The sequence below is a fragment of the Mesoplodon bidens genome (genome assembly GCF_964165515.1).
Source record: "Mesoplodon bidens genome assembly, chromosome: 5".
NCBI lineage: Eukaryota > Metazoa > Chordata > Mammalia > Artiodactyla > Ziphiidae > Mesoplodon > Mesoplodon bidens.
The window spans coordinates 60936889-60947106 of record NC_138161.1 but is presented as its reverse complement, the minus strand read 5'-3'; the positions used below and the strand labels follow the sequence as shown (position 1 = coordinate 60947106).

At 44.1% G+C, this 10218-nt stretch overlaps 1 protein-coding gene across 3 annotated transcripts in view; it reads left to right on the top strand.

Annotated features, from left to right (window-relative positions):
* Positions 1-52: 52 nt before the first annotated feature.
* Positions 53-10218, top strand: part of CCDC191 (coiled-coil domain containing 191) — a 106232-nt gene continuing 96066 nt past the window's right edge. For 2 of the 3 annotated variants that reach the window (XM_081235002.1, XM_081235004.1), the window contains exons 1-3: positions 53-201; positions 2669-2707; positions 6930-7071. In XM_081235002.1, coding sequence (XP_081091128.1) covers positions 109-201; positions 2669-2707; positions 6930-7071 — 274 coding nt within the window. In that variant the 5' untranslated portion in view covers positions 53-108. The remainder of the gene's footprint in view (positions 202-2668; positions 2708-6929; positions 7072-10218) is intronic. The other variant, XM_081235003.1, reaches the window with a different exon arrangement.

The window sequence follows — 10218 nt, the reverse complement described above, 5'->3', positions numbered from 1 at the left end:
CAGCCTTTGTGGGCAGAGGAACTACAACTCCCAGAGAGACCCGGAAGCAGCCTAGGCAAAGGAGCGGTTGTTTCAGCTTTGGCCGAAGTCCGGCCCTGAGCCTGGAAAATGCTTCTGGCGCCCCAGGAAAGGACCTCCTCAAGAAAGAGGTCGGGGCTGAATGGATGGAAACAGTTTACAAGGAAGCCGAGTCCCACCAAGGTGATCCATTCCTATCGGGAGCTCTTGGGGAGGCGAGGCGAGGGGAGGGGAGGCGGGGACCGGCCCTAAGGCCAGCCCGCAGCCCCACCTGCGCTTCCTCCCTCTTGCCCCAGGGGTATCATTACCTGGTCCGCTCCTGCCATGACCCACTGAGAGCCAGCACTGCGCTAAGTGAAGGGGGCCTAGGAACTTTGGGGCTTGGTTACCTTACGGCTTTGATGGGCAGCGTCGTGGAAGAACTGTTTCCATCTAACGCTTTTCTCAAAAACCGGGGAGTCTTGATAGTGCCCATCCCGGTGAAGAGAATTCGAGAGCTATCCCTGCTCCCCACCACTCCTGGTTTTAGGGAGGTCCCCACACGGTTTCATTTCTTTTTCTTTTCTTTTTTTCTTTCTTCTTCTTCTTCTTCTTTTTTTTTTTTTTAATGTTTTGCAAATCATAGGAAACTTCTTTATTGGAGGGGTAAGATCTTTACCTTAAGTCCTCGGCCTCATATTCCTCCCTTTCTAGTTTTACATAAAGTATCTAAAATGAACTCAGAAATGCAAGTGGATATTGACTATATCAATACTTGATTCACTTGAAAATCTAAATTCTAGAAACAATCAAAAAATAGATCCTCTTTATATTTGCCACCTTCTTTGATTCATTAGCATCCAAAGACATGGAAAACTGATAACCCCACTGTAAACTTGAAATGTGTAAATGACATGTGAAAAGTCACAGTCACATGGAGTGTGCTTTACACAGACTACTTTTTTTAAAATTAATTAATTTATTTTTGGCTGCGTTGGGTCTTCGTTGCTGCGCGCGGGCTTTTCTCTAGTGGCGAAAGGGGGCTACTCTTCGTTGCAGTGCGCGGGCTTCTCATTGCAGTGGCTTCTCTTGTTGCGGAGCATGGGCTCTAGGCGCTTGGGCTTCAGTAGTTGTGGCTCGCGGGCTCTAGAGTGCAGGCTCAGTAGTTGTGGTGCATGGGCTTAGCTGCTCTGCGGCATGTGGGATCTTCCCGGAGCACGGCTCGAACCCGTGTCCCCTGCACTGGCAGGCGGATTCTCAACCACCGCACCACCAGGGAAGCCCCACAGACTACTTTTTTTAACAGTCACAAAAAATGAATGCCTTAAATGTAAATGGGAGTACCAAATGGAGGGCTTCTCAGCTTACAGCTGTTTTCACCCTTAAGTTACACCTCCTTAAAAAATATTCTGTAGACATGTGGCGTTTCTGAGGCCCCTAGGCAATTGTGCTTGCAGGTTATTCTAAATATACCAGCTAAATAATGCACTGGACATATTCTACTTGGTGAATATCTTGCGCCAGATGCTGGAGTGTGCAGACTGGAGCATTAGAGAGACTTGGAAACGGAGTCTGCTCCTGTTGTACCAGTTCCATAATAGATTGGATCCAAAGTAGGTTATGGGTATAAACTTGATGATGAAAGGTAAAAGCTGGGGACAGTTTTGGGGACCCCAAAAGGAAAGTTTTTGCTGCTAGTGCTCATTGTTACTACCTAGAGGATAGAAAGGTAAAAACACAGGATCTCCTTGAGGTTCAATTGTGTTTGAATAGAATCAGCTATTTCTTTGTTGCAGCGACAAAATTATTCAGCAGTACAGCTGCATTAATTAGTTATCTGTAAGGTGCTTTGAAGGGGAAGTGTTATATAAGTGAAGGATAGTATTATACCTTTCCCTCCTGTATGTGTCAGCATGCTCGTTTAGATATTCCCTTATTTATTTAAAAACCCACCTGAATTATTAGCAAAGCAAATACCTCTATTTGTTAAGTTGCTATTAGAGGGAATTCTGCAAACTTCTGAGAGTTAACAGAGAGTGAAGAAAGCAGGTGTCCTACTGGTCTGATTTCTAATTTCAGATTAATATCTGACTGACCTGGGTAGAAATTTATGCGATTTCTGCCTTATTTTTGCTCTGTAAAACAGTGGAAGACTGGTTATCCCTCACTCTACCCCCCATTTCTTATTGGACCAAACAATATCCCTGCTCTAGCTAAATACAAGTTACTCGTGAAAAGAGGGGTCTGGGGAGAGGCGCACACCTTTCTCCAAGCAGATTTGCTTCCATGACACTTGAATAACCCGACTAATTAATCAGTGCTTATTTGGGTTTTTATAAGGAATATTATATGTAGCATTCCTCTATCTTGGCTCTTAACCCTGGGGAGCTTTAAAAAAATACATGGGCCCTACCCCAGACCAATTGAATCAGAATCTGGAGATGGGCCTAGGTAAGAGATAAAGCAGTCAGAAGTTGTTCCAGAGAAGGCTTCGTGTTTTCTTCATCCTACCAGCATTCTGTATTTTTTTGTTGCTGAACTTTCTAATGCAGTGCTTTGGGGAATGACTAAAGGACGCTTGTCCCCATGCTTCAACCAGAAAGACAAATTAAAATGGCAAAGATGATAGATACATTGCTGGGTACTAATATTCTGTATATATTATCTACAGTCTGTGTTTGACCCTGACAATGTGGAACACTGGATTAAGGTAAGGATATTTCATAATTAAGATAGAAAGAGAATTAAGAGTCACACATAATCAGATGGAATAGGAATACTAATAGGTCTCCATCTTGCATATATTTTGCTGTTTTCATTCCCATGTGACTATATATGTTGCCTTAGTTTTGTATTGTAGTACATTTTCATGATTTTGTGGCTTCTAGTAAAAGCATGAATGACAAGATAACAGGTAGACATCCTTTCAAATGCCATGAGGATCATCTGAAGAGGATTAAAGGAGGAGGGGAGGAGAAGCCTTAGGAGAGGACATTGTGGCTTTCCCCAGATAATTGGAAAGAACGTACTGTAGTTACATTGACCTGTGGGACCAATACAATAGGTAAAAGCTATGCATGCATCACAAGTAAGAATCTTCTAGTAACTAAAGCAATCCAAAAATGAAGTGGGCATTCTTATAAACAGATGGATTTTCTATCACTAGAGGTATTCAAGTGGCTTCTAAATGGTCACTTAATGTTAGGACTAATGAGGAATATGTTTGAGCATTTAGTGGGGGTGGTGGATGGTGGTGGATTGGGTTAGATAACCTCTGAGGTCTCTTCCAGGCCTGAGATGTATATTTTTGAGTCCAAGTACCATTTAAGTTGAAAGTACCATTAAACCACTACCAGTGCGTGCCTCCGAGTGTCATTTTGGCAAGTTGCCATGCTCATTTGTGCACCACATGTTTCAAAATCATGCAGTATTTTCCTGGGAAAATATCCTTCTGCCTATTAGTTTTTTTTTTTTTTTTTTTGGCGGTACGCGGGCCTCTCACTGTTGTGGCCTCTCCCGTTGCGGAGCACAGGCTCCAGACACGCAGGCTCAGCGGCCATGGCTCATGGGCGCAGCCGCTCCGCGGCATGTGGGATCCTCCCAGACCGGGACACGAACCCGTGTCCCCTGCATCGGCAGGCGGACTCTCAACCACTGCGCCACCAGGGAAGCCCCCTGCCTGGTACTATTTTGAAGAGCTATTACTTATCTAAATTGACAGGCATTATGAGCACCAGGCCAGGTGGAACCTAGGCCAGATATAATCACTGTTAACCATTTTTTCATCCAGCCAGTATTTATTAAGTTCCTGCCCAGTACTAGCCCACTATGTTGGGCACTGGAAGTAAAACAGTGCACGGGGCAGGTACAGTTTCTGCCCTCCCAGAGTTTATAGTCCAGTGGGGGGCTAAACAACTTATTTTAAATTGTTGGGAGAATTAAGGATGCAGTGGAAGCTCATGGCGTGGGGCGCTCATATAAATGGGGCCAGGGAAGCTTCCTGGCTCCTGCAGAAGGCCTGACTTAGAAGACAATAAAATGGGTCCACCGTCATGGAGGCTAGCCTCTAGGAAGCACACTTCTCAGTCTCCATCAGGCTCAGCTTGCGTGTCAGTGTTGAAAGTCAGAATGCCAAGCCTTTGCAGGGCTTAATTGTACATTTAGTCACCGTCTCCCCCAGAGGGGAAGATTTAGGTAAAATAGAAGGATAAAATTCTGCTGCGACTTGTCTGCACCATTTTCCTCTTTCATGCCGTTGTCAGCCAGCTTGAGTTGGTTAGATTTTATCATTCCTCTAAAACTTCTGCAGTAGCTCTTTCTCCATTATACCCTCAAATCTCCCGTCTTGAAAAAAATCAAGAAGTTCTCATTTCACCGTGCAGTCCATTCTGACTGCCATACTATTTCTTTTTCTTTTCCAGTATCTTTGGATGTATAGCCTGGACTCCTTGCCTTTGTGTTTTTATTATCCTCTTGTGTCCAAAATTATTTTCCTTCAGTTTCTACCTCTTACCACTCCACAGAAAGTTGTCATAAATGACTTCCTGAGTAAATCCAGTGATCCGTTCTCAAACTTTTTAAGGTCTGTTTGATACAGTTATCACTTTTTAATTCTAGTTATCACTTTTTTATTATAGAAATTCTCTCCTCCATTACCTTTTCGTGACACTGTTTCCTCTTTTCTTTTTTTTTTGTGGTACGCAGGCCTCTCACTGTTGTGGCCTCTCCCATTGCGGAGCACAGGCTCCGGACGCACAGGCTCAGCGGCCATGGCTCACGGGCCCAGCTGCTCTGCAGCATGTGGGATCTTCCCAAACCGGGGCACGAACCTGTGTCCCCTGCATCGGCAGGTGGACTGTCAACCACTGCGCCACCAGGGAAGCCCCCCTCTTGCTTCTCTTAATACCTCTCTGTTCACTCCTCTGTCTTCTTGTCTGATTTTGTTCCCTAATATATCCCAATTCTGGGTGTACCCTAAACTGTTACAACTTCTAGAACTAAGATTTCCAAATCCACTGAGTGGACCACTCACTCAAAATGGAAGAGGGGGACATATATGGAAAGATAATGTGGGAAACAGATCTCTCCAGAGTGACCTCATAAAGACTAAATGATACTTTCTTGACTCTAACCCTGATTACATCATTTTTCTTCTGATTCATATCTTTTCCCATATGTTCTATTTTCTACATCTTTTTCAAGTTATCCTTGCCTTTTCAACTTTATTCCTCTGCTTCTAATTCAAACTTAGTATACAAAACCCTTGAGAGTTTAAAAGGTAAAGCCCATGGCAGGTTTTGACAGTTGTACTACCAGTCTTTCCACAAAGGGCACGAGGAAAAATCATTTTCAAAATAGGTCAGACAACAACATAAACTATGGGAAAGTGTGGCTTTTTTGAATAACTCTTTAACATAGTCATTCTTTAACAAACATTGATGGGGCATCTGTTATGTACCAAGCACTGTTTTAGGTGCTAGGGGTTTCACTCATGAAAAAGACAAAAATCCCTGCTTATGTTCAAGTTAGGGGAGACGATAAATGATAAAATATGTTATAAGGTCATAAGTGCTACAGAGAAAGTCAGAACTGCCGAGGGAAACTGGGAGAGCCAGGAGGGGGGTGTTTACAATTCTTTAAGGGGTAGTCAGAGCGGGCCTTGCTACGAAGGTGACATTTGAGTAAAGACTTGAGGAGGGGAGGGAAACAGTAGTACGGCCTTCTGGAGGAGAGCAGTCAGAGGGGAAGAAAGCACAGAGGCTGAGGTGAGAATGCGCTTGGCGTGTTTAAGGAGGAATGAACAAGGAAGTCAGAGTGGCTGAGGTAGAGTGAGCAGTGGCAGGAGCGGCAAGCGAGCTTAGCGGGCTCACAAAGGGCCTGATGTTGGAGGACCACGGAGCACATCATGAGGACTTCGACTTTTGTTCTGAGGGAGCTAGGGAACCATTGAAGGGTTTTGAGTATAGTTAATAGGAGACGGCTTTCATTTTAAAAGGGTTTCTCTGGCTGCTGTGGTGGGAGACTATTCCAGAAAATGTGTCAGGAGACGGTGGTGCCTTGGACCAGGGTGATAGCACTGGAGGTAACAAGAAGGGGTCAGCTTCTGGATATATTTTGAAATTAGAGTCAACAGATTTCCTGACAGATTATGTCTGGGATAACAGAGAGTGGATTCAAGAAGGCCTCCAAGATTTTCGTCCTGATGAACTGAAAGAATAGTCACTACCTGAGTTGGAAGGCTGGGAACACAACAGGCATGGAGGAAAAACCGGCTTGTGGTGTGAGGGGGGGAAGTCGGGGGTTAATTGTAAAATACACTTTTTATACCATGCAGGTAAACCAAAATGCCAAGAGTTTGTCCACCTCTGCTAATCCCTTCCCCGTTGCTGTGAATTTGGCCATACTTTTACTAGATTCCCACTGTTGAGTTAAAATATTCCTGATTACTGCAGTTCAATGACTCTGTTTATCCCACTTTTTTTGAACTTACAGTTTGCCTAATATATGATGGGAAGTTCCTTTCAGAGGTAATTGAGGAAGTGTAGCTACCTGCCTCTGGTTCATATTCATATGCAAGTCCTAGTGGCATGGAAACTAATAAAATATTATATATTTTTAAAAATAAAATGTCCAGGTGTCAGGATCCCATTACTAATGCTCTAAACAAAAGTTATCTAAAGCTTAAATTACCTTTTGTTCAAATATAAACATTGTGAACACCTGTTAAAACTTGGTAAAATACTGTAATTAATCGCATATTTAATGAATGAAATTATTTAGGGTGGATGTTTAAACCTCAGGGTTCCTTTAAAAATGGAAAAATGAAAGTATCTTGGTAGTTGGTAGAAGATCAGATTCTTAAATAGGAGAGAAATTCTCTAACCCTGAAGGAAGCTGTCATCTTAGTGGATTTTTTCTTTTTTCTTTTAAAGAGAGTGGAGAAAACTTCAGAATTTGCAGTTTCAAAAGCATTTTCTGCTGGAAATTCAGATTTATCCAGAAGGCTTTGGGGCCAAATTGTAGATTTGGAAACACCTGAGCAAATAGAGGATCATGATGAAGTCTACGCAGAAGGTAAGAGAATACATTTTTTGCTGCGATGTTAACAATTCTTTGGAGTACAACTTACTAAAGAGTAACCCATAATGTATTTCAAAGTATGAAATGAGAGCTTTTCTTTCTCTTGTTCTTAATTTTTGTTTGTTTCTACTTCCCTGAAGCTAATTTACTTTAACTCCAATATTACAAGTCAGTTTACATTTAAGGCTTATTTTGTCTCTTGAAGTAGAACCACATCCAGAGGCAGTTTTGACATAACACAGTTATCTAGTAAGTGTAAGATATTAATCCTGTGGCACGGAGGGCAGCTTGTTAACTTGATCTACTATCATACAGGTAATCTGACCACTAGTTTATAAATCAACTTTGTTCTTTATGAAGAGAGTCTAAAGCTGACCTCACCTCCCTGCCTCCCCAAAACATTTATTCCTCTGGAATTCAGTATTTTAGTTACTGATGCCCTGAGGAACTCCACTGTTTAGGGGTGAAGAGATCAGGAGGGACCAGCAAAGAAGACTGGAAAGGAGAGGCCCCTGAGGTAGGAGGAAAGCCAGGGTGCCATGTCCTAGAAGCCAATTTCCATTTGGATCATTTATGTCTCCAGTTTTTCAGATTATTTCTTCATTTATTCAACATATATATTAAATTGTTACTCTGTGCCAGGTACTATTTTAGGCATTGGAAGAGCAGGTTATGAACAACAGATGAAGTCCTTGCTTTCATGGAGTATATACATTCTAGAGTGGGAATAAATAAAACGAAAAATAAATGGTCAGGTAGTGATAAGTCATCCGAGTTTGGACCTGAATAACAAGAAAGGGCCAGGTGAGCTGTGATGGAGGAAGAGCATCCCAGGCAGTGGGAAAGGTGGCATCAAGAATTAAAGTACAGGGCTTCCCTGGTGGCGCAGTGGTTGAGAGTCCGCCTGCCGATGCAGGGGACACGGGTTCGTGCCCCAGTCTGGGAAGATCCCACATGCCGCGGAGTGGCTGGGCCCGTGAGCCATGGCCGCTGAGCCTGCGTGTCTGGAGCCTGTGCTCCGCAATGGGAGAGGCCACAACGGGGAGATGCCTGCGTACCGCAAAAAAAAAAAAAAAAAAAAAAAAGAATTAAAGTACAGAGAGACCTTCAAGATGGCGGAGGAGTAAGACGTGGAGATCACCTTCCTCCCCACAAATATATCAGAAATGCATCCTACAGAACACTTATTGAACACTGGCAGAAGACCTCAGACTTCCCAAAAGGCAAGAAACTCCCCATGTACCTGGGTAGGGCAAAAGAAAAAAGAAAAAACAGACAAAAGAATAGGGATGGGACCTGCATCTCTGGGAGGGAGCTGTGAAGGAGAAAAAGTTCCCACACACTAGGAAGCGCCTTCACTGGCAGAGACGGCGGGTGGCAGGGGGAAGCTTTGGAGCCACAGAGGAGAGTGCAGCAACAGGGTTGCAGAAGGCAAAGCAGAGAGTTTCCCACACAGAGGATCAGTGTTGACCAGCACTCACCAGCCCGAGAGGCTTGTCTGCTCACCCAGCGGGACGGGTGGGGGCTGGGAGCTGAGGCTTGGGCTTCGGAGGTCAGATCCCAGGGAGAGGACTGGGGTTGGCTGCGTGAACACAGCCTGAAGGGGGCTAGTGTGCCACAGCTAGCTGGGAGGGAGTCCGGGAAAAAGTCTGGAACTGCCTAAGAGACAAGAGACCATTGTTTTGGGGTACGTGAGGAGAGGGGATTCAGAGCACTGCCTAAACGAGCTCCAGAGATGGGTGTGAGCCGCGGCTACCAGCGCAGACCCCAGAGACGGGCATGAAATGCTAAGGCTGCTGCTGCAGCCCCCAAGAAGCTTGTGTGCAAGCACAGGTCGCTATCCACACCTCCTCTCCTGGGAGCCTGTGCAGCCCACCAATGCCAGGGTCCTGAGATCCAGGGACAACTTCCCCAGGAAAACACACGGCACACCTCAGGCTGTTGCAACATCACGCTAGCCTCTGCCACTGCAGGCTCACCCGGCATTCTGAACCTCTCCCTCCCCCAAGCCTGAGTAAGCCAGAGCCCCCTAATCAACTGCTACTTTAACCCTGTCCTGTCTGAGCAGGGAACATATGCCCTCGGCGACCTACACGCAGAGGTGCAGCAAAATCCAAAGCTGAACCCCAGGAGCTGTGCGAACAAAGAAGAGAAAGGGAAATTTCTCCCAGCAGCCTCAGGAGCAGCAGATTAAATCTCCACAATCAACTTGATGTACCCTGCATCTCTGGAATACCTGAATAGAACAAATCATCCCAAAATTGAGGCGGTGGACTTCGGGAGCAACTGTAGACTTGGGGTTTGCTTTCTGCATATAATTTGCTTTTCATTTAATGTTTATCGTAGTTTAGTATTTAGAGTTTATTATCATTGTTAGATTTGTTTCATTGATTTGGTTGCTCTCTTCCTTTTTTCTTTTACTATATATATATATTTTTTTCTTTTTCTCTTTTTGTGAGTGTGTATGTGTATGCCTCTTTCTGTGATTTTGTCTTTATAGCTTTGCTTTTACCATTTGTCCTAGATTTCTCTCTGTTTTGTTTGTTTGCTTTTAGTATAATTTTTAGCACTGGTTCTCACTGCTGGCTTTGTGTTTTCGTTTGGTTGCTCTCTTCTTTCTTTCTTTTTTTTTTCTTTTTTTCTTTAAAAATTTTTTTATTTCTAATAATTTTTAAATTATTTTTTATTTTAACAACTTCATTTTATTTTATTTTTTCTTTCTTCCCTTCTTTTTTTCTACTTTTTCTTCTGAGCCATGTGTCTGACAGGGTCTTGGTGCTCCAGCCAGATGTCAGGCTTGTGCCTCTGAGGTGGGAGAGCCGAGTTCAGGACATTGGTCACCAGAGACCTCCCGGCTCAAACAGCAAAAGCTCTCTCAGAAATCTCCAACTCAGCACTAACACCCAGCTCCACTCAATGACCAGCAAGCTACAGTGCTGGCCACCCTATGCCAAACAAGTAGCAAGACAGGAACGCAACCCCACCCATTAGCAGAGAGGCTGCCTAAAATCATAATAAGGTCACAGACACCCCAAAACACATCACTGGATGCGGTCCTGCCCACCAAAAAGACAAGATCCAACCTCATCCACCAGAACACAGACATCAGTCCCCTCTACCAGGAAGCCTACACAACCCACT